Here is a 26407-nt window from a genome sequence, read left to right as displayed (position 1 = left end):
AGTTTTGGAAATGCTCAGCCAGAGCCCAGGCCTGAATCCAACTGAGAATCTGTAGGTGACTTGAAGTGGGCACTGTACACAGGAGATGCCCTCCTAATCTAACAGGTTTGGAGCTACTGCAAGGAAGAGTGGGCAAAATGGGCCTTGCTGATAAACTGCTGCCAAAAAGACTGAATGCTGTCATAAATTCAATGTATACTTCAATAAAGTATTAGTTAAAGGGTGTGCATATTTATGCAACCACATTACTTAAGTTCTATATTTTTTCTTTCCACCCAAAAAAGATTTCAGTTTGTTTTTCAGTTGAATTGATCAGATTATGGGTGACATTAAAGGTGTAAAAAAGTTCTGAAATACTTCTTTTTGATATGTTTTTTTTACATGACAAAAAACTGGCATTTTAATAGGGGTGTGTAAACTTTTTAGATCCACTGTACCATCTCTGCAAGTGGTGCTGATACACAGGGGCTAGTAGAAAAGTGCCCCTTAATGCGGCCTTCTACTATCTATTGGCGTGTGTGCAAGGGACTGCGCCGCTGATTAACAGGTTTGTTAGAGAGACATAGTTGTTTTTGATGAGCGCTGGTATTCTGTTCTGTACTTACATAGTAAGTACATAGGGGCTGGTATTCTGTTCTGTACTTACATAGTAAGTACATAGGGGCTGGTATTCTGTTCTGTACTTACATAGTAAGTACATAGGGGCTGGTATTCTGTTCTGTACTTACATAGTAAGTACAGTCTCTGCTGTCTTAAAAAAATAAATAAATAAAAAAAAAACTTTGAAATGTCCCCACTGTTTACACTGCTGAGCAGCTGGATGTGGGCGGAGCTTTTGTGTGATTGACAGTTCTGCTTTTAGATGATTCTGTTTTCCTGCTCCTCGGTCCAGTGTTTGGAGATTGGCAGTTCCATTTTTGGGAATTCTTATAAATGAGAAGCTGTAGACGACAACAATATGACTTTACATGCAGGCTATGCCAACAAGTAATGTCCTTACTACAAAGCACTAATAAGCCAGGATACGGTTTGCAATTTTGTAAGAAAAAAGATTCCGCAAAGTGAAGCCTTTAGGAGAACACACGATTATTGCCAATATATGGCCTCCCTGCCTGGATCGCACTTATCTGATATTAGAGAATTCTGCCGCCAGTTTGACCTCATTTAGCAGGAAAACTGTTTGTTGCCAGTAGCAGAAAAGCGTCTGGGAAGTGAGAGTATGAACACGAGTGCGGGTCCAGAGGTTAAGTGATATTTTACTGCCTGTAAAATTATATAGCATCTAATAACAGCAGAAAATTCCAGTATGAAATACAACTGGTTCTAATGTACTACAAAGAGTATAAGTTACATAATGACACGGGCGCGGCTGAGCAATGGGGTTTCTCAAATTTAACTCTGAGATGGTAAATGATTGACTTTCCAGAAAGTTTGGGTTATTATTATCATGACACCACAGTGGATTAAAGGGAATCTGTCACCAGATTTTTGCTCCCCCATGTGAGAGCAGCATGAAGTAGGGGCAGAGACCCTGATTCCAGCGATGTATCACTTACTGGGCTGGTTGCTAAAATTGTGATTAAGTCACAGTTTTCTCTGCTCTAGATCTTCCAGTTCTCTGAATGCTGAGCTGTGTGTAACCCCGCCCACACCTCTGATTGGCAGCTTTCTGTGTACACTGTGCATAGGCAGTGGTGGGGGCGTGGCTGGACTACCTGGCTGCTGGATTACTAGTCCTCTAATGATAATCTCCAACAGTGATTTTATCAAAACTACACCAGCTCAGTAAGTGACACATCACTGGAATCAGGGTCTCTCTCTCTACATTATGCTGCTCTCAGATTAAGTGGCAAAAACCTGGTGACAGATTCCCTTTAAATGGTAATTTCACCCATTATGTATAATTCTTCTCTTGCATTGCCCAATTTTTTATTTTTGATTCATCTACGCAATTAAGTGGATTTGTCACAATATCAGTGGCATATATTATTGAAAAGATCTCTTAGACTCAGTGAGGCTGGTGTATTTACTTTGGAAACCCATGCCAGAATAACTGTATAATCCTGATAATAAAATAAGTCCAGCTAGGGTTCATTTTAACACCAAGCAGGACAAATTTACAAAAAAAAGAACTATACAGCCATCCTAATGCGGATTTTCAAAATAAGTTTACTGGCCTCATCAGGTCTAAGAGATTCATCGAATAATGTATAAAGCTTGAATTATGAAATCTGATGACTGATCCTGTTTGAAAATTCTTTTCTTGTGCTTGTATTCATACAAGAGGTACCACCTTTGGGGTGCATAAATATTCACATGAGGGGTAAAGATAAAATAATAATAGATAGAGGAAAGATCCAGGCTGAAAAAAAGCTGTAGGATTGCAGAAGAGCTTGTGTTTTAAAGGGGCATTCCAGTGCGAAGAAGCGGTCACCTATCCACAGGTGATGATGAGTGATAACTTCTAGACCACTGGGTGCCCCAACTGCTGAGAACCTCACAGGTCGTTAGGACAGGAAACTTTTAGAATGTGGGGGCTGCGCGCATGCGCAATCTCTGGTCTCTTCTCCATTCCATATGAGACTGCCCAAAAAAAGCTAAAAAGTTCTGGCAGACCCAAGCATGTTTATCTCTGGGACACAGAACCCGTCTCCTTCCTGAGCGGTATGATGGCTGGACATTCCCATCTTGTTTGTATTTGCGTATAATTGTTTGTACAGATGAATGAGGCACCTTCAGGTATCTTGAAATTGTACCCAAGGAAGAGCCAGACTTGTGCAAGTCCATAATTCTCTTCCTGATATCTTGGCTGATTTCTTTAGACTTTCCCATGATGCTACACAAAGAAGCAGTGTGTTTCAGGTGTGCATTAAAATACATCCACAGGTGTGTCTCTAATTAACTCAGATGTTGTCAAAAAAACCTTCAAGCTTCCAAACACATGACATCATCATATGGGCAGTCCTGAATTGTTTAAAGGCATAGTAATCTTAGTGTATGTAAACTTTTGACTTTGCAGTAAGTAATAAAAATGCCTTAAAGCATTCACTCTCTCATTATTCTGGCATTTGGCAAATATTAAAAATTATAGTAATCCTAATTGACCTAAAATGGGAAAGGTTTATTCTGATTTCATGTCAGATATTGAGAAAAACATGGATATGTGTCTTTTTATATAGTGTATGTAAACTTCTGGTTTCAACTGTATAAATTACACACCACACCACATTACCACCATGTAATTTATTGATAGATGGTTCTTATGCATTCCTAGAGGACTAGAAATAAGAGGTGAACCCCAGAGAGGGACAATTCTGTAGATGTGGAGCATACCCCCTCAAATAAGACACTTTACGAAATGGAAATATCCCTTTAAGAAAATATTTTGTTTCTCCATCCAACTGTATCAGTGCTTGGGAAATCCAGATGGTCTATGTACAGTTCAAAGCACTGGAAAACAACAGACAAGTCATCCTGGATTAGCGCCCGCTGGTCTTAGTCTACATGAGAAAAGAATGACGATAAAAATCTACGTTTAATCAGACTACAGACATGTCACATTTATCAGATGGAGGGAAATATGTTTTGGGTTTAGAATGCAGGAAAAAAAAATATTTTTTTTTGCTTCATATATAATCAAGCATAGAAGATGTAGGAATTGTCATGGGTACCCCTCCTTTTTTAGAAGACATCTTTAAGTTTTAGAAAGAAAACAATGTAACGTAATTGATTTAGTTTTAAATACCTAAAGGTAACGCACCATCACATTTTCTGGACTATCAAAAGCTCATAAAACTCAATCTAAAGCCCCAAATACTGCAACTCTACAAGCTGATTCCCATTACTGTCTTATGTGTGCTGTTCTTTGATATGTCTCTGATTTTATAAACAGTCATATAGGTTTTCTTAGGGATTCTGAAAAGGTAACGATGGTATGCTCCAGGTGTCCATCTCACCTTCCCTCTTGATTTGACATATGCGAATGATTGGTGCAAGATGATAGCATTTGGAAAAAAAATAAATACATTTTTGTGGTACTCACTTGGGAGATGTTTCAGCTATATGTGTCTTCATGATACATAGTGGTAGGAATGTGAATTACGGCCAGTGAAAAGTTTTGCTATCATGTTGCGACAACCTATTTACTTAGTATTTGTAAAAATTAGAGTCCTTAAAGGGGTTATCCACAACTGGACAAACTCTACTGCTCACCTTTGGCAGCGGAGCTGTAGCCACTCTTCCCGGATTGTGTCACTTACCGGCTGCAGCCTACGAGCGACTGCTCTTTGTCTGCAGTTCATCAATGTTCCATCAGGGCGGACGTTCACTCTGACGAAATAGTAAAGGTTGCAAATGATGGACGGCCGCTCATTGGCTGCAGCCGGGATGTGACACAATAAGTCACGTCACTCTCTGGGAACAGCAGCGCTGCTGTAGGAGGTGAGTATACGCTGTATTTATGTTAATTAAGGCCTTGTATTAATTAAGCTGGGTTTGTCCAGTAGTGTAGAACCCCCTTTAACAAAAAACATGGAGGGCAAACACAGCTGAATGTTGCAGAAATATATCGGATGACAGTTTAAAAAAAAAAATGCTAAAAGAAAAAATGACAGTTCAGTATAAGCAAATTTGGATTCTAAAGCTCAGTCAAATATGGCAGAAAATTACATTTTAACCTACAAGCTAAAAAAATAAATATTAATGTAGTTTTATAATGTTAAAGTTCTTAAAATAAGTGGTGGGCAACACACAGCAAAATGAAAAAAGCATAAACATTAAATAAGTTTCAAGACTCCTTGAGGAAGCCAAGGCGAAACGTGCATTGAAGTTTTTGGGATTTAATGTATAACCTTTACTACAGTATATACAGACTCTGTACTGGCCATGAATGTTGTCCCCTTACCTGATGCTTTTTTCATACCATGACGGTATCAGATTGTGAAGCCCATTGGGCATTGGAGGCTCCGATGACCCAAAGTGACCCATAGCGTGAAAAAGACCAGCAACAGGTGAACAGAAGTCAGGCCCAGAGCGACCAAGTGATATGCTGCGCATACAATATGTAGGCCAGGGAAAGGTAGTTGTTTATATATTTTTTTACATTATTTTTTAACCCTTTCCCAACACTTTTGAATGCAGCAAAATGGCTGCCGGACGGATTCATGCAAATTGTAATGCAAAAAATTCGGATTTTGGAAAATCTTAAATTTCCTGTAAAATTCAAGTCACTCCTCTGATATATGTATACAGCGCATTCATAAGAAATACAATGTACAATATATATACATTTTTCTGTTGGAAAATAATTTTATTTTTATATTTTAAATCATCCAAACATATCAGATTTTTACAGCCGGTGTTTCCTTTTTTTTTTTTGAATGGATCAATATTTAATATAAGAAATGTGAACTTACTATACTGAGAGGAATAAATGCCGCAGTAATAAATATAGTATTATACAAATGGTGGGAAAACTAAGCCTCGTAGTGAACAAGGAGACTCAGGTTTCCACATCGGTAAAATATGTTTTCTGGGAAGTATGAATATTAAAAAATAATGTTTTCTTTTGCTTCAGCACATGGCACGGTATTATTTTTGCATGAGGTTTTGCACTATAGGATAACATATTCTCCATTTTCTCACACTCCACATTTTTTTCATCTTGTCTGCACCACTAATTATTCTATGATGGGTGGCGGTTTCAGAACCCACCACAATTTCATACGGTTTTTTGGCAGAAAAGGAAGGCAATATAGCATAGACATAATATCAAATATATAGAATAACACCAGAATGTGTAAGACAATATAGAACATATTAATGTTACACCTACAGTGAAATCACTCAGAAATGATGCATCAATTATGTTAAATGTATATTTTTTTTAATTGGCAAATTTATCATATTACGATCTGCATTAAAAAAAATGTTGCTATGTTCATACTGGCCTCCAGGGCTACTTTAGACTCATATTTCCTCTTTCAGGAAGAGTTTTCAACGGTCTCAGTATCATCACAGGCAGGATAACAATGACAGGTGATACAGCAGGATCCACCAATCACAATTGACATAGACAGTAAAACATAATTAAATCGAACTACCAGAGTCAGCCTATCTTATCTGGTGGGAGAGCAGAAGAAAAGGGTTAATTTTTTTTACAGAAACAGCTCCACTCTTGGACACAGGTTTTGTCTGGTTTTACAGCCAAGGACCTTTTAGTTCAATAGAGTTGAGCTGTAGACACATGGAAAATCACTGATGTTGGCCATTGTAGGACTGGCCCACCAGAGGACTGGATGAACATCTGGTGGGCCCAACATCTGAGCCAATGATAGGACACAGTGTCCCAGTAGAGGATATATGTATTTAAAGATGACTTTTTTTTTGTTTATTCATAAATAACGTAGTAAAACATATTATTGTAATGTAATTATACGTATAGGAGCACGTTTTATATAGTGTAATGCAGCAGCTTGCTAGCATTACTGTAAATGGTCCAGGATGTGTTTACCGGACCATGTACCTTCCCCTTTAACTGACTGGTCACATGACCGTGACATCACACAGGTCCTGATGCACACAGTTAGGTCCTGTCAGTATGGGTGTATGTGTGCACAGGATATATAAACCCTGCTTAATTTGAGACAGGTGTGTTCAGTGTGAGGCGTGAGGCCTGTGCTCCGTGTGTGTGGGAGACCGTTTGTGAGAGGCCTAGTGAGGCCGAGTGAAGCCTGGCAGCCTGAAAGGCAAAGACTGGATCCTGTGCGGATGCTAGTGGCCTTGGAAGGCAGCGGCTTTGGAGTGAAGCCTGGTACCTGGAAGGTCGAGCCTGGATCCTGTGTGGATGTCAGTGGCCTTTGAGGGAGAGCCGGCTTGAGTAAGAGTCCTGAAAGGCAGAGCCTGGATCCTGTGTGGATGTCAGTGGCCTTTGAGGGAACGACGGCTAGAGATCCCTACCTGGGAAGCCACAAAGCCACAGTGGTGGCAAGCGTAATGGACTGAGACAGCTAAACCCGGCAAAGGTAATACCCAGTGCTATATGGATATTGTGATATGAACATTGCTACTTTATTACCTTGCCGTAAGCTGTAACCTGGAGCAAGTGGGCCTGTGTGCCACTTGGCTCATGAACATTGTGTTTATGTGTGTCGGCGTGCCACGGAGTTGGACCCGGTGAACTGTGGCTTATGATGTAATAAACTGCAACATTGTGAGAAAAACGTAAAGACATTGCACGTGTGCATTGATTGACGCAGCGAAGCGAGTTACCCCCAGTATGATGACTAGCGCTGCCTTACAATAGATAGCCAGTAGACCCTCAGAATCATCTCCGTTGGTAAAACCGAGAAACCTTGGTCAGAAACTGATCGTGGATAAAATCTAAAACTTTGATGGAGCATATGTTCTGGGAAATGTACAGGCATAAACGTAAAACGTATCCATTTTGGATTTGCCTTTTGCTTGGTCGGGATACATTTTACTTCAATTGACTACTTTATTCTATACCGTATACCATTCGACAGCAGCCTATGGGCGATGTATACCTCTGTAGGGCTATACAGTATCATACATCACAGGCATCCTTCTCAGCTGTGCATTATGTTAATTTTATGGGGCGCTTTTGTAGGACTTTTTTAGGGCAGAATCCACCTGAAAAAGACCCTGCGTGCACATGCCCTTGGGATTCTTTTCAAAGAAGTGACATGCACTCTTTTTTCCACCAGGCATTTATCAAAACCTGTTCAGAGACAAAAAAAATTCTTATAGCAAAGCGGATTTCCCATAGAAATGATTAGGAACAGTTTTTGCGGAAGTTTTAAATAGGATTTTGGAGAAGATCTACTCCGAGTCCCCGTGCACACAGGTGTATCCTCGGAGCATGTAGGGTGCACACAAAGTATGGTGGCTTTATAGTGTGTACAAATGGTATATGGCGTTGTGACCCCTTGCGCCATATACTGCCATACTGCACATGTATCAGTAAATCCTGCATTATTCATACATCTTAACGAGACCATTTCTTGACATTATCTCATCGTTTTGTACGACCAGGTCTTCAGATTATGGAGCTACATACACAAAGCTGAACCTGCAGCCCGGAGTCACCACAGTGATTGACAAGTTCTACATCTGCCCCACCAACAAGAAGAAGGTAAGCTGCAGCCGCCTCTTACTTTGGACTGTGTCCTGGTTGGTTGTCAAAACCTGGGCTACTATTGTCTGTTCCGCCATTGTTTCTATAGGCGTGTTAATATCTGATGGATAATGTATGATAAGTATTGTATAAGTATTGAATGATCTTGTTACTTTTGCAATATATGGATTTGTGATTTGATGTGGAGTTGTAGGATTTTGTGACATCATAAAAACTTTTTTTTATTGGCGATTGATTATTATACTGTGATAAAACTTTTGAGTTCAGTTTTAATTCTTGTGCCATCGCACTGGTATTATGAAAGCATTGTTTTATGTTGCCACATCACCAATATTGACCTTACTGTAGATAATGTTGTGTCTCTTACCCAATTCTGCACGATGTGACATCATTTAAAGGGATATTTGTACCATGAGAAAATGACCTATTCTTTAAATCAGGTTTCCATGTTTTTTTTTCTGTTTTTCACACCATCACACCTCCTCCTCCATGCTTCACGGTGGGAACCAGGCATGTAGAGTCCATCCGTTCACCTTTTCTGCGTTGCACAAAGACACGGTGGTTGGAACCAAAGATCGCAAATTTGGACTCATCAGACCAAAGCACAGATTTCCACTGGTCTAATGTCCATTCCTTGTGTTCTTTAGCCCAAACAAGTCTCTTCTGCTTGTTGCCTGTCCTTAGCAGTGGTTTCCTAGCAGTTATTTTACCATGAAGGCCTGCTGCACAAAGTCTCCTCTTAACAGTTGTTGAAGAGATGTGCCTGCTGCTAGAACTCTGTGGCATTGACCTGGTCTCTAATCAGAGCTGCTGTTAACCTGCGATTTCTGAGGCTGGTGACTCGGATAAACTTATCCCCAGAAGCAGAGGTGACTCTTGGACTTCCTTTCCTGGAGCGGTCCTCATGTGAGCCAGTTTCTTTGTAGCGCTTGATGGTTTTTGCAACTGCACTCGGGGACACTTTCAAAGTTTGCCCAATTTTTCGGACTGACTGACCTTCATTTCTTAAAGTAATGATGGGCACTCATTTTTCTTTACTTAGCTGCTTTTTTCTTGCCATAATACAAATTCTAACAGTCTATTCAGTAGGACTATCAGCTGTGTATCCACCTGACTTCTGCACAATACAACTGATGGTCCCAACCCCATTTATAAGGCAAGAAATCCCACTTATTAAACCTGACAGGGCACAACTGTGAAGTGAAAACCATTTCCGGTGACTACCTCTTGAAGCTCATCAAGAGAATGCCAAGAGTGTGCAAAGCAGTCATCAAAGCAAAAGGTGGCTACTTTGAAGAACCTAGAATATAAGACATATTTTCAGTCGTTTCACACTTTTTTTGTTAAGTATATAATTCCACATGTGTTAATTCATAGTTTTGATGCCTTCAGTGTGAATGTACAATTTTCAAAGTCATGAAAATACAGAAAAATCTTTAAATGAGAAGGTGTGTCCAAACTTTTGGTCTGTACTGTATAGTGTATTTTTCTGTGAACTTATTATCATTTTATTGTGTAATGTTAAATGTGACATCACTGACCTCCAGATTTTAATATCCATTCTATGGTACTATGACATTACTGACCAGCACCATACGTTGCATTACGATGTGACATCACTGACCTTACCCTTCTTTATGTTGTATTACGATGTGACATCACTGACCTTACCCTTCTTTACGTTGTATTAAGATGTGACATCAATGACCTTACCCTTCTTTATGTTGTATTACGATGTGACATCACTGACCTTACCCTTCTTTACGTTGTATTAAGATGTGACATCAATGACCTTACCCTTCTTTACGTTGTATTACGATGTGACATCAATGACCTTACCCTTCTTTACGTTGTATTACGATGTGACATCACTGACCTTACCCTTCTTTATGTTGTATTACGATGTGACATCACTGACCTTACCCTTCTTTACGTTGTATTACGATGTGACATCACTGACCTTACCCTTCTTTATGTTGTATTACGATGTGACATCACTGACCTTACCCTTCTTTACGTTGTATTAAGATGTGACATCAATGACCTTACCCTTCTTTACGTTGTATTACGATGTGACATCAATGACCTTACCCTTCTTTATGTTGTATTACGATGTGACATCACTGACCTTACCCTTCTTTATGTTGCATTACGATGTGACATCACTGACCTTACCCTTCTTTATGTTGCATTACGATGTGACATCACTGACCTTACCCTTCTTTACGTTGTATTACGATGTGACATCACTGACCTTACCCTTCTTTACGTTGCATTACGATGTGACATCACTGCCCTTACCCTTCTTTATGTTGCATTACGATGTGACATCACTGACCTTACCCTTCTTTACGTTGTATTACGATGTGACATCACTGACCTTACCCTTCTTTACGTTGTATTAAGATGTGACATCAATGACCTTACCCTTCTTTACGTTGTATTACGATGTGACATCAATGACCTTACCCTTCTTTATGTTGTATTACGATGTGACATCACTGACCTTACCCTTCTTTACGTTGTATTACGATGTGACATCACTGACCTTACCCTTCTTTATGTTGTATTACGATGTGACATCACTGACCTTACCCTTCTTTACGTTGTATTAAGATGTGACATCAATGACCTTACCCTTCTTTACGTTGTATTACGATGTGACATCAATGACCTTACCCTTCTTTATGTTGTATTACGATGTGACATCACTGACCTTACCCTTCTTTATGTTGCATTACGATGTGACATCACTGACCTTACCCTTCTTTATGTTGCATTACGATGTGACATCACTGACCTTACCCTTCTTTACGTTGTATTACGATGTGACATCACTGACCTTACCCTTCTTTACGTTGCATTACGATGTGACATCACTGCCCTTACCCTTCTTTATGTTGCATTACGATGTGACATCACTGACCTTACCCTTCTTTACGTTGTATTACGATGTGACATCACTGACCTTACCCTTCTTTACGTTGCATTACGATGTGACATCGCTGCCCTTACCCTTCTTTATGTTGCATTACGATGTGACATCACTGATCTTACCCTTCTTTATGTTGCATTGCGATGTGACATCAATGACCTTACCCTTCTTTACTTTGCATTACGATGTGACATCGCTGCCCTTACCCTTCTTTATGTTGCATTACGATGTGACATCACTGCCCTTACCCTTCTTTATGTTGCATTACGATGTGACATCACTGATCTTACCCTTCTTTATGTTGCATTGCGATGTGACATCAATGACCTTACCCTTCTTTACTTTGCATTACGATGTGACATCGCTGCCCTTACCCTTCTTTATGTTGCATTACGATGTGACATCACTGCCCTTACCCTTCTTTATGTTGCATTACGATGTGACATCGCTGCCCTTACCCTTCTTTACGTTGTATTACGATGTGACATCACTGACCTTACCCTTCTTTACGTTGCATTACGATGTGACATCATTGACCTTACCCTTCTTTACGTTGTATTACGATGTGACATCACTGACCTTACCCTTCTTTATGTTGCATTACGATGTGACATCACTGACCTTACCCTTCTTTACGTTGCATTACGATGTGACATCACTGCCCTTACCCTTCTTTACGTTGCATTACGATGTGACATCGCTGCCCTTACCCTTCTTTATGTTGCATTACGATGTGACATCACTGACCTTACCCTTCTTTATGTTGCATTGCGATGTGACATCATTGACCTTACCCTTCTTTATGTTACATTGCGATGTGACATCACTGACCTTACCCTTCTTTACGTTGTATTACGATGTGACATCAATGACCTTACCCTTCTTTATGTTGTATTACGATGTGACATCACTGACCTTACCCTTCTTTACGTTGCATTACGATGTAACATCACTGACCTTACCCTTCTTTACATTGCATTACGATGTGACATCGCTGCCCTTACCCTTCTTTACGTTGTATTACGATGTGACATCGCTGCCCTTACCCTTCTTTACGTTGCATTACGATGTGACATCGCTGCCCTTACCCTTCTTTACGTTGTATTACGATGTGACATCACTGACCTTACCCTTCTTTACGTTGCATTACGATGTGACATCGCTGCCCTTACCCTTCTTTACGTTGCATTACGATGTGACATCGCTGCCCTTACCCTTCTTTACGTTGCATTACGATGTGACATCAATGACCTTACCCTTCTTTATGTTGTATTACGATGTGACATCACTGACCTTACCCTTCTTTACGTTGTATTACGATGTGACATCACTGACCTTACCCTTCTTTATGTTGTATTACGATGTGACATCACTGACCTTACCCTTCTTTACGTTGTATTAAGATGTGACATCAATGACCTTACCCTTCTTTACGTTGTATTACGATGTGACATCAATGACCTTACCCTTCTTTATGTTGTATTACGATGTGACATCACTGACCTTACCCTTCTTTATGTTGCATTACGATGTGACATCACTGACCTTACCCTTCTTTATGTTGCATTACGATGTGACATCACTGACCTTACCCTTCTTTACGTTGTATTACGATGTGACATCACTGACCTTACCCTTCTTTATGTTGCATTACGATGTGACATCACTGACCTTACCCTTCTTTATGTTGCATTACGATGTGACATCACTGACCTTACCCTTCTTTACGTTGTATTACGATGTGACATCACTGACCTTACCCTTCTTTACGTTGCATTACGATGTGACATCACTGCCCTTACCCTTCTTTATGTTGCATTACGATGTGACATCACTGACCTTACCCTTCTTTACGTTGTATTACGATGTGACATCACTGACCTTACCCTTCTTTACGTTGTATTAAGATGTGACATCAATGACCTTACCCTTCTTTACGTTGTATTACGATGTGACATCAATGACCTTACCCTTCTTTATGTTGTATTACGATGTGACATCACTGACCTTACCCTTCTTTACGTTGTATTACGATGTGACATCACTGACCTTACCCTTCTTTATGTTGTATTACGATGTGACATCACTGACCTTACCCTTCTTTACGTTGTATTAAGATGTGACATCAATGACCTTACCCTTCTTTACGTTGTATTACGATGTGACATCAATGACCTTACCCTTCTTTATGTTGTATTACGATGTGACATCACTGACCTTACCCTTCTTTATGTTGCATTACGATGTGACATCACTGACCTTACCCTTCTTTATGTTGCATTACGATGTGACATCACTGACCTTACCCTTCTTTACGTTGTATTACGATGTGACATCACTGACCTTACCCTTCTTTACGTTGCATTACGATGTGACATCACTGCCCTTACCCTTCTTTATGTTGCATTACGATGTGACATCACTGACCTTACCCTTCTTTACGTTGTATTACGATGTGACATCACTGACCTTACCCTTCTTTACGTTGCATTACGATGTGAAATCGCTGCCCTTACCCTTCTTTATGTTGCATTACGATGTGACATCAGTGATCTTACCCTTCTTTATGTTGCATTGCGATGTGACATCAATGACCTTACCCTTCTTTACTTTGCATTACGATGTGACATCGCTGCCCTTACCCTTCTTTATGTTGCATTACGATGTGACATCACTGCCCTTAACCTTCTTTATGTTGCATTACGATGTGACATCACTGATCTTACCCTTCTTTATGTTGCATTGCGATGTGACATCAATGACCTTACCCTTCTTTACTTTGCATTACGATGTGACATCGCTGCCCTTACCCTTCTTTATGTTGCATTACGATGTGACATCACTGCCCTTACCCTTCTTTATGTTGCATTACGATGTGACATCGCTGCCCTTACCCTTCTTTACGTTGTATTACGATGTGACATCACTGACCTTACCCTTCTTTACGTTGCATTACGATGTGACATCATTGACCTTACCCTTCTTTACGTTGTATTACGATGTGACATCACTGACCTTACCCTTCTTTATGTTGCATTACGATGTGACATCACTGACCTTACCCTTCTTTACGTTGCATTACGATGTGACATCACTGCCCTTACCCTTCTTTACGTTGCATTACGATGTGACATCGCTGCCCTTACCCTTCTTTATGTTGCATTACGATGTGACATCACTGACCTTACCCTTCTTTATGTTGCATTGCGATGTGACATCATTGACCTTACCCTTCTTTATGTTACATTGCGATGTGACATCACTGACCTTACCCTTCTTTACGTTGTATTACGATGTGACATCAATGACCTTACCCTTCTTTATGTTGTATTACGATGTGACATCACTGACCTTACCCTTCTTTACGTTGCATTACGATGTAACATCACTGACCTTACCCTTCTTTACATTGCATTACGATGTGACATCGCTGCCCTTACCCTTCTTTACGTTGTATTACGATGTGACATCGCTGCCCTTACCCTTCTTTACGTTGCATTACGATGTGACATCGCTGCCCTTACCCTTCTTTACGTTGTATTACGATGTGACATCACTGACCTTACCCTTCTTTACGTTGCATTACGATGTGACATCGCTGCCCTTACCCTTCTTTACGTTGCATTACGATGTGACATCGCTGCCCTTACCCTTCTTTACGTTGCATTACGATGTGACATCAATGACCTTACCCTTCTTTATGTTGTATTACGATGTGACATCACTGACCTTACCCTTCTTTACGTTGTATTACGATGTGACATCACTGACCTTACCCTTCTTTATGTTGTATTACGATGTGACATCACTGACCTTACCCTTCTTTACGTTGTATTAAGATGTGACATCAATGACCTTACCCTTCTTTACGTTGTATTACGATGTGACATCAATGACCTTACCCTTCTTTATGTTGTATTACGATGTGACATCACTGACCTTACCCTTCTTTATGTTGCATTACGATGTGACATCACTGACCTTACCCTTCTTTATGTTGCATTACGATGTGACATCACTGACCTTACCCTTCTTTACGTTGTATTACGATGTGACATCACTGACCTTACCCTTCTTTACGTTGCATTACGATGTGACATCACTGCCCTTACCCTTCTTTATGTTGCATTACGATGTGACATCACTGACCTTACCCTTCTTTACGTTGTATTACGATGTGACATCACTGACCTTACCCTTCTTTACGTTGCATTACGATGTGACATCGCTGCCCTTACCCTTCTTTATGTTGCATTACGATGTGACATCACTGATCTTACCCTTCTTTATGTTGCATTGCGATGTGACATCAATGACCTTACCCTTCTTTACTTTGCATTACGATGTGACATCGCTGCCCTTACCCTTCTTTATGTTGCATTACGATGTGACATCACTGCCCTTACCCTTCTTTATGTTGCATTACGATGTGACATCGCTGCCCTTACCCTTCTTTACGTTGTATTACGATGTGACATCACTGACCTTACCCTTCTTTACGTTGCATTACGATGTGACATCATTGACCTTACCCTTCTTTACGTTGTATTACGACGTGACATCACTGACCTTACCCTTCTTTATGTTGCATTACGATGTGACATCACTGACCTTACCCTTCTTTACGTTGCATTACGATGTGACATCACTGCCCTTACCCTTCTTTACGTTGCATTACGATGTGACATCGCTGCCCTTACCCTTCTTTATGTTGCATTACGATGTGACATCACTGACCTTACCCTTCTTTATGTTGCATTGCGATGTGACATCATTGACCTTACCCTTCTTTATGTTACATTGCGATGTGACATCACTGACCTTACCCTTCTTTACGTTGTATTACGATGTGACATCAATGACCTTACCCTTCTTTATGTTGTATTACGATGTGACATCACTGACCTTACCCTTCTTTACGTTGCATTACGATGTAACATCACTGACCTTACCCTTCTTTACATTGCATTACGATGTGACATCGCTGCCCTTACCCTTCTTTACGTTGTATTACGATGTGACATCGCTGCCCTTACCCTTCTTTACGTTGCATTACGATGTGACATCGCTGCCCTTACCCTTCTTTACGTTGTATTACGATGTGACATCACTGACCTTACCCTTCTTTACGTTGCATTACGATGTGACATCGCTGCCCTTACCCTTCTTTACGTTGCATTACGATGTGACATCGCTGCCCTTACCCTTCTTTACGTTGCATTACAATGTGACATCGCTGCCCTTACCCTTCTTTACATTGCATTACGATGTGACATCACTGACCTTACCCTTCTTTATGTTGCATTGCGATGTGACATCAATGACCTTACCCTTCTTTCTGTTGTATTACGATGTGACATCACTGCCCTTACCCTTCTTTACGTTTCATTACGATGTGACATCACTGCCCTTACCCTTCTTTACGTATCATTACGATGTGACATCACTGCCCTTACCATTCTTTATGTTGCATTACGATGTGACATCAATGACCTTACCCTTCTTTATGTTGTATTACGATGTGACATCACTGACCTTACCCTTCTTTACGTTGCATTACGATGTAACATCACTGACCTTACCCTTCTTTACATTGCATTACGATGTGACATTGCTGCCCTTACCCTTCTTTACGTTGTATTACGATGTGACATCGCTGCCCTTACCCTTCTTTACGTTGCATTACGATGTGACATCGCTGCCCTTACCCTTCTTTACGTTGTATTACGATGTGACATCACTGACCTTACCCTTCTTTACGTTGCATTACGATGTGACATCGCTGCCCTTACCCTTCTTTACGTTGTATTACGATGTGACATCGCTGCCCTTACCCTTCTTTACGTTGCATTACGATGTGACATCGCTGCCCTTACCCTTCTTTACGTTGCATTACGATGTGACATCGCTGCCCTTACCCTTCTTTACATTGCATTACGATGTGACATCACTGACCTTACCCTTCTTTATGTTGCATTGCGATGTGACATCAATGACCTTACCCTTCTTTCTGTTGTATTACGATGTGACATCACTGCCCTTACCCTTCTTTACGTTTCATTACGATGTGACATCACTGCCCTTACCCTTCTTTACGTTGCATTACTATGTGACATCACTGCCCTTACCATTCTTTATGTTGCATTGCGATGTGACATCACTGACCTTACCCTTCTTTACGTTGCATTACGATGTAACATCACTGACCTTACCCTTCTTTACATTGCGTTACGATGTGACATCACTGACCTTACCCTTCTTTACGTTGCATTACGATGTGACATCACTGCCCTTACCCTTCTTGACGTTGCATTACGATGTGATATCAATGACCTTACCCTTCTTTACGTTGCATTACGATGTGACATCACTGACCTTACCCTTCTTTACGTTGCATTGCGATGTGACATCACTGCCCTTACCCTTCTTTATGTTGCATTACGATGTGACATCACTGCCCTTACCCCTCTTGACGTTGCATTACGATGTGACATCGCTGCCCTTACCCTTCTTTACGTTGCATTGCGATGTGACATCACTGCCCTTACCCTTCTTTACGTTGTATTATGATGTGACATCACTGACCTTACCCTTCTTTATGTTGCATTACGATGTGACATCACTGCCCTTACCCTTCTTTATGTTGCATTACGATGTGACATCACTGACCTTACCCTTCTTTATGTTGCATTACGATGTGACATCACTGCCCTTACCCTTCTTTATGTTGCATTACGATGTGACATCACTGACCTTACCCTTCTTTATGTTGCATTGCGATGTGACATCATTGACCTTACCCTTCTTTACGTTGCATTACGATGTGACATCACTGCCCTTACCCTTCTTTACGTATCATTACGATGTGACATCACTGCCCTTACCATTCTTTATGTTGCATTACGATGTGACATCAATGACCTTACCCTTCTTTATGTTGTATTACGATGTGACATCACTGACCTTACCCTTCTTTACGTTGCATTACGATGTAACATCACTGACCTTACCCTTCTTTACATTGCATTACGATGTGACATCGCTGCCCTTACCCTTCTTTACGTTGTATTACGATGTGACATCGCTGCCCTTACCCTTCTTTACGTTGGATTACGATGTGACATCGCTGCCCTTACCCTTCTTTACGTTGTATTACGATGTGACATCACTGACCTTACCCTTCTTTACGTTGCATTACGATGTGACATCGCTGCCCTTACCCTTCTTTACGTTGTATTACGATGTGACATCGCTGCCCTTACCCTTCTTTACGTTGCATTACGATGTGACATCGCTGCCCTTACCCTTCTTTACGTTGCATTACGATGTGACATCGCTGCCCTTACCCTTCTTTACATTGCATTACGATGTGACATCACTGACCTTACCCTTCTTTATGTTGCATTGCGATGTGACATCAATGACCTTACCCTTCTTTCTGTTGTATTACGATGTGACATCACTGCCCTTACCCTTCTTTACGTTTCATTACGATGTGACATCACTGCCCTTACCCTTCTTTACGTTGCATTACTATGTGACATCACTGCTCTTACCATTCTTTATGTTGCATTGCGATGTGACATCACTGACCTTACCCTTCTTTACGTTGCATTACGATGTAACATCACTGACCTTACCCTTCTTTACATTGCGTTACGATGTGACATCACTGACCTTACCCTTCTTTACGTTGCATTACGATGTGACATCACTGCCCTTACCCTTCTTGACGTTGCATTACGATGTGATATCAATGACCTTACCCTTCTTTACGTTGCATTACGATGTGACATCACTGACCTTACCCTTCTTTACGTTGCATTGCGATGTGACATCACTGCCCTTACCCTTCTTTATGTTGCATTACGATGTGACATCACTGCCCTTACCCCTCTTGACGTTGCATTACGATGTGACATCGCTGCCCTTACCCTTCTTCACGTTGCATTGCGATGTGACATCACTGCCCTTACCCTTCTTTACGTTGTATTATGATGTGACATCACTGACCTTACCCTTCTTTATGTTGCATTACGATGTGACATCACTGCCCTTACCCTTCTTTATGTTGCATTACGATGTGACATCACTGACCTTACCCTTCTTTATGTTGCATTACGATGTGACATCACTGCCCTTACCCTTCTTTATGTTGCATTACGATGTGACATCACTGACCTTACCCTTCTTTATGTTGCATTGCGATGTGACATCATTGACCTTACCCTTCTTTACGTTGCATTACGATGTGACATCACTGCCCTTACCCTTCTTTATGTTGCATTGCGATGTGACATCAATGACCTTACCCTTCTTTACGCTGTATTACGATGTGACATCATTGACCTTACCCTTGTTTACGTTGCATTACGATGTGACATCACTGCCCTTACCCTTCTTTACGTTGCATTGCGATGTGACATCACTGACCTTACCCTTCTTTACGTTGCATTACGATGTGACATCACTGACCTTACCCTTCTTTATGTTGCATTACGATGTGACATCACTGCCCTTACCCTTCTTTACGTTGCATTACGATGTGACATCACTGCCTTTACCCTTCTTTACGTTGCATTATGATGTGACATCACTGACCTTACCCTTCTTTACGTTGCATTACGATGTGACATCACTGACCTTACCCTTCTTTACGTTGCATTACGATGTGACATCACTGCCCTTACCCTTCTTTACATTGCATTACGATGTGACATCACTGCCCTTACCCTTCTTTACGTTGCATTACGATGTGACATCGCTGCCCTTACCCTTCTTTACGTTGCATTATGATGTGACATCACTGACCTTACCCTTCTTTACGTTGCATTACGATGTGACATCACTGCCCTTACCCTTCTTTACGTTGCATTACGATGTGACATCACTGACCTTACCCTTCTTTACGCTGTATTACGATGTGACATCGCTGCCCTTACCCTTCTTTACGCTGTGTTACGATGTGACATCACTGACCTTACCCTTCTTTACGTTGCATTACGATGTGACATCACTGACCTTACCCTTCTTTACGTTGCATTACGATCTGACATCATTGACCTTACCCTTCTTTACGTTGTATTACGATGTGACATCACTGCCCTTACCCTTCTTTACGTTGCATTACGTTCTGACATCATTGACCTTACCCTTCTTTACGTTGCATTACGATCTGACATCATTGACCTTACCCTTCTTTACGTTGTATTACGATGTGACATCACTGACCTTACCCTTCTTTACGTTGCATTACGATGTGACATCACTGACCTTACACTTCTTTACGTTGCATTACGATCTGACATCATTGACCTTACCCTTCTTTACGTTGTATTACGATGTGACATCTCTGACCTTACCCTTCTTTATGTTGCATTACGATGTGACATCACTGACCTTACCCTTCTTTACGCTGTATTACGATGTGACATCACTGACCTTACCCTTCTTTACGCTGTATTACGATGTGACATCACTGACCTTACCCTTCTTTACGCTGTATTACGATGTGACATCACTGCCCTTACCCTTCTTTACGCTGTATTACGATGTGACATCATTGACCTTACCCTTCTTTACGTTGCATTACGATGTGACATCACTGACCTTACCCTTCTTTACGTTGCATTACGATCTGACATCACTGACCTTACCCTTCTTTACGTTGCATTACGATGTGACATCACTGAACTTACCCTTCTTTATGTTGTATTATGATGTGACATCACTGACCTTACCCTTCTTTACATTGCATTACGATGTGACATCACTGCCCTTACCCTTCTTTACGTTGCATTACGATGTGACATCACTGACCTTACCCTTCTTTACGCTGTATTACGATGTGACATCGCTGCCCTTACCCTTCTTTACGCTGTGTTACGATGTGACATCACTGACCTTACCCTTCTTTACGTTGCATTACGATGTGACATCACTGACCTTACCCTTCTTTACGTTGCATTACGATCTGACATCATTGACCTTACCCTTCTTTACGTTGCATTACGATCTGACATCATTGACCTTACCCTTCTTTACGTTGCATTACGATGTGACATCACTGACCTTACCCTTCTTTACGTTGCATTACGATCTGACATCATTGACCTTACCCTTCTTTACGCTGTATTACGATGTGACATCACTGACCTTACCCTTCTTTATGTTGCATTACGATGTGACATCACTGACCTTACCCTTCTTTACGCTGTATTACGATGTGACATCACTGACCTTACCCTTCTTTATGTTGCATTACGATGTGACATCACTGACCTTACCCTTCTTTACGTTGTATTACGATGTGACATCACTGACCTTACCCTTCTTTATGTTGCATTACGATGTGACATCACTGACCTTACCCTTCTTTACGCTGTATTACGATGTGACATCACTGACCTTACCCTTCTTTACGCTGTATTACGATGTGACATCACTGACCTTACCCTTCTTTACGCTGTATTACGATGTGACATCACTGCCCTTACCCTTCTTTACGCTGTATTACGATGTGACATCATTGACCTTACCCTTCTTTACGTTGCATTACGATGTGACATCACTGATCTTACCCTTCTTTACGTTGCATTACGATCTGACATCACTGACCTTACCCTTCTTTACGTTGCATTACGATGTGACATCACTGACCTTACCCTTCTTTACGTTGCATTACGATCTGACATCACTGACCTTACCCTTCTTTACGTTGCATTACGATGTGACATCACTGAACTCACCCTTCTTTATGTTGCATTACGATGTGACATCACTGACCTTACCCTTCTTTACGTTGCATTACGATCTGACATCATTGACCTTACCCTTCTTTACGTTGTATTACGATGTGACATCATTGACCTTGATCTTTTTCTGTTTAATGTAAAGTTTACATTTTTCTTTTGTATCATGCAAAATTAAACCATGAAGATGATATAATACTATCGTCTTCGGGAAAAACAACGAGTCCCCCTAACACAACCCTATTACATTTCACCATCTATAGTCTACAACAAGCAAATCACTGGTGCAATATTGATGGGGTGTAACAAGGTGAGGGCGAGGTCAGCGCAATGTATTCATTGCAAGATACCAGGCGAGTGATCTGGTAATGTGCTGTGTGAATTGAGACAAACTCATCTTTACAAGTTGAGGTTTAGCCGCTGTAAAGTGAATCCAAGTCGTCGATTTGATTCATTTAAAACATTTATAGAGACTTTCTGTAGAGATCACTGGAGAAAAAGTTCTATCAGGTGACGAGTCTCCTGCCTGCCGTGTGATGTGGATTGTGTCTGCTTTGGAGATTGATTTAATGATCCCAAATTATAATATGTCAATTTAAGTTGCCCAAACACATAAAGGCACATAAACATTGTAGTGTACTGACCGCTTGGGATTGTGTGCTGCCATACAGGGTCCATATACACTACACTGGCCCCATGGTGGGAATCTCTCTTTCTCCCTTTTGTTTTTTCTTTTTCATATTTATATTCATAGTATTTTACTGTATCTCACAAAATATTTAATAAATTATGATTTTTTTTATACATTTTCACAGTATTATGATTCATTTTGTAGATTTCGGAGAGTGAGCTATCAATCAAGATATAGAGTCTGGTGCTGGGCAGGGGAAAATCCTAGGGAGGCAGGGACCTGGAAAGTGCTCCGTCACATCCAGAGCACTTAATGCTTAAAGAAGCCCTCCCATGAATATCTTTTTTCATTAAACCTGAGCATGTAGTGTAGTATGAGTGAATTAATCTACTCCTCTACCGCTGCTTTCTCTGGCACCCAGTGCCGTTCTGTTTCTCTTCTCCATGATGTCACCTCTCTACAGACTCTCCGGGTCACTTTATGCTTTATATGTGACCCGGAAGTCTCTTTTACAATATAAGTCTATGGATCCTCATTCTGTCACTCCGTAGACTTACATTGTAAAGCCACTTCCGGGTCATGAAGAGTGCAGTCTGATCTGTAGAGTTTGGAGAGCGGTGATGTCACTGAAAAAAGGAGCAGAACGGCGCTGGATCCTGGAGAAAGCATCAATAGGTGAGTATATTAATACGCTCACACTACATTCACAGGTTTAATGAGAAAAATATTTATGGGAGGGATTCTTTAGTTTGCTTATTCATTAAAATGATAATTTCACGGGATTTGCAGCAACAGATAGAAAATATAAAGGTGTTTACACTGACACTATACTAGATAAATATATAAACTGATTTAATGAAAAAATATTCATGGGTGGGCTTCTTTAGTTTGCTTATGAATTAAAATGCTAATTTCACAGGGATGCAGCAACAGGTAGAAGATATAAAGGTGTTTACACTGACACTATACTATAGGAATATATAAACAGATTTAATGAAAAAATATTCATGGGAGGGCTTCTTTAGGTTGCTTATGCATTAAAATGCTAATTCACGGGAATGCAGCAACAGGTAGAAGATATAAAGGTGTTTACACTGACACTATACTACATGAATATATAAACAGATTTAATGAAAAAATATTCATGGGAGGGCTTCTTTAGATTGCTTATGCATTAAAATGCTAATTTCACGGGAATGCGGCAACAGGTAGAAGATATAAAGGTGTTTACACTGACGATATACTACATGAATATATAAACAGATTTAATGAAAAAATTATTCATGGGAGGGCTTCTTTAGTTTGATTATGAATTAAAAGGCTAATTTCACGGGAATGCAGCAACAGATAGAAGATATAAAGGTGCTGATGGTTGATGATAAAACAAATGAACAGTTGCATTTTTTTCTGCACAAAAAAAGCATTAAAAATGCTGCATCAAATCTGCACAAAAAAACATGTCAAGAAAAGGGTAAAATGCAGCAAAAACTGCAGCAAATAATCGGAGCAGAGTGTTCTTGTGTATTTTGGTGCCGATACCCATTCTCTTACGTGGGAACATGGCCTTAGGGTTAAGAATAAAAGAGTTGTGTGACTCCATGACCTGATTCCACTGTCTCGAGTCATTTCTGTGATAAAACGTTGACACCGAGCCTCATTATGACAGTGAATGGGCAATGGTCCTCGGTATTTTGTAATGCTTATCATCCATTATGTATGCCCCTCAGCTGGATTAAGGATAGGGCAGGGTAATTGGCACATGCACTGACCCTGGTTTTAGTAAACCTTTCATCTACCGGTTGGCATCCAGCAGATCGGATTTCTCCGAACCTACAGAAGTGATGGTGTAACAATGGCGCTCAGGTCTGACACAGCTGAAGACTCTCCGGTCTCCGAGATCTGGAGTCATTGTAGTGAATAATTCACATGCCTTCTTCATCTTTTTTCCCATGGGTACATACGGCAGGGTATTTTTGCTTAGACCATTAACATGTTTTTTTTTCCCTGTCCTGTAACTTGCTCGTGTCTGAACTGCTGACAGGTTGTGTTTTTCAGGAAGACACAAAACTGCACATTGAAAAGCCATTATCTTGCAACGAGTGCATCGCTTGTCAGTTAGAAGTCACCTCTGACAATTGCTATGCCATACGGCTAGATAAGTGTGTGATGGGAAGCTGACGCCGTGCCTGTCCATTAGGATGGAAAAAAGGAAAGCGCCCTTGTTCCAAACTCACGTCCACCTAAACCGAAGAAATGGGAAAAGCTTTCAGACAATAGATCTGAGTGTTAAGATAAGGAGCAAAGCGAGGGAAGTTGGTGGGAGGTAGACAGTTGTCAGTCTGGTATTATCAGAGCCCAAAGCACAAAGAAACATGAGTCTCAATATAGGTGTGGATCCAATATGCGAGAGCAGGGGAAAATGGGTCTGAGCATGAGTTAAGTGGGTCATAGTTTGTTTTCCTAGTGCAAATAAGTAAATTTATAATATAGACATGATACATTTTGGGATGCAAGAAGTTACCACTAGGGGGAGCATTGGTGCTTACTGCATACTGTGTATCGATGTATAAATATATGCGGCTCAAATAAGTGTCCAGTTCATTTTTAGAAAAAGTTGGAGAAAGATCCTCATAAAATGTTTGAATTTTGGAGAATCTTGTTTTGTATTTTTAAAAAAACATTTACCTCTTCCTTAGCAAAGACAATTGCACAAGAAAAAGGAAAACTCATCAGAATCACTTTTGACAAGCAAGCGCACCATCTAACACTGATTTCAGATATTTCCCTTAACAACTATTGTGCTGGCTTGCCTCTGCTTTCTAGTGCATTAAGAATGATAAAAAAAATGTGTAATTTTAATTCAAATGCAGTAGGACAGATGCCAGCTATACTGTTACCTCTTCCTTCACAAAGACGATTGCACAAGAAAAAGGAATACTCATTACTGTTACTTTTGACAAGCAAGTGCATCATCTAACACTCATTTCAGATCTTTCCCTTAACAATTATTGTGATGGCTTGCCTCTGCTTTCTAGTGCATTAAGAATGATAAAAAAAATGTGTAATTCTAATTCAAATGCAGTAGGACAGATGCCAGTTACACTATATCACTGATCAATCACATTGAGTCTGGCACTGCTGCTAGCGCCACTCTTCTGTCTCTCAGTACCCCTGTCAATTGAATGTGTATTATTTCCAGACTATTACACTCATGTTCTTAAGTGCTGCAGTTGTGCAACACACTATTGTTTGTCTAATGTTGTAAAGCTCTCTCTTCCTATCTCCATTGCTGAGCTCTGGCAAGCTTTCACTGTCCTAAAATCACCTTAAATTGGCTGCTGCATTTCGCACTTTGGCTTTTATACAGGCTATGATAGTCCTTCCTGATTGCCTGTGCTATACCATGTGACGTGATAGCTGCAAAGCATTATGGGGACGCCCAGGGTGGTCATGCTGAAGGTCATGTCAGTCTTGTGTTACTGATTAGTGATGAGCGAGCATGCTCGCCAGTGCTGGGTACTCGCCCGAGCATCTCAGTAATCGAGATGCTCGGAGCTCGCCGAGTACTTGCGCGATGCTCGGGCGGGAGCTCAGGTCCCCGTCCTGCATGTTTGGCGCTATTTAGAGCACCAATCATGCAGGGATTGTCTGCCACTCACTGTAATGTCACAGCCAAGGTGGTTGTGGCATTACAGTGATTGCCCAAATCGATGGGAACAGTGCTCACAGTGAAACATGAAAAGCTGGCAATTCATCAGCGGCATACACCGGTACCCGACAATTTAGAACAGAAAGAATAGAGAATCACACATAGATTAGATAGATAGAAACATGTCAGTCACATATATAATAAGTACAGTGATAGTGTTGATTACTGTACTTGTCATTTAGTGTTAAAATAAAGGATTTATTTAAAAAAAAATTGGCGTAGGGTT

The 26407-nt window shown here is 40.7% G+C and overlaps 1 protein-coding gene across 2 annotated transcripts in view; it reads left to right on the top strand.

The window, feature by feature from the left end:
• SORCS2 (sortilin related VPS10 domain containing receptor 2) overlaps window positions 1–26407 on the top strand; it is a 1226315-nt gene that overhangs the window by 692275 nt on the left and 507633 nt on the right. For both annotated transcript variants that reach the window (XM_073647901.1, XM_073647911.1), the window contains exon 3: window positions 8053–8152. In XM_073647901.1, coding sequence (XP_073504002.1) covers window positions 8053–8152 — 100 coding nt within the window. The remainder of the gene's footprint in view (window positions 1–8052; window positions 8153–26407) is intronic.

The sequence above is a fragment of the Phyllobates terribilis genome, unplaced genomic scaffold, assembly GCF_046119375.1.
Source record: "Phyllobates terribilis strain yellow unplaced genomic scaffold, ASM4611937v1 Scaffold_1__5_contigs__length_1240528914, whole genome shotgun sequence".
In the NCBI taxonomy this organism is placed as follows: Eukaryota; Metazoa; Chordata; class Amphibia; order Anura; family Dendrobatidae; genus Phyllobates; species Phyllobates terribilis.
Note: the sequence above shows the minus strand (reverse complement) of the source record. Positions and strands in the feature narration are given on the sequence as shown.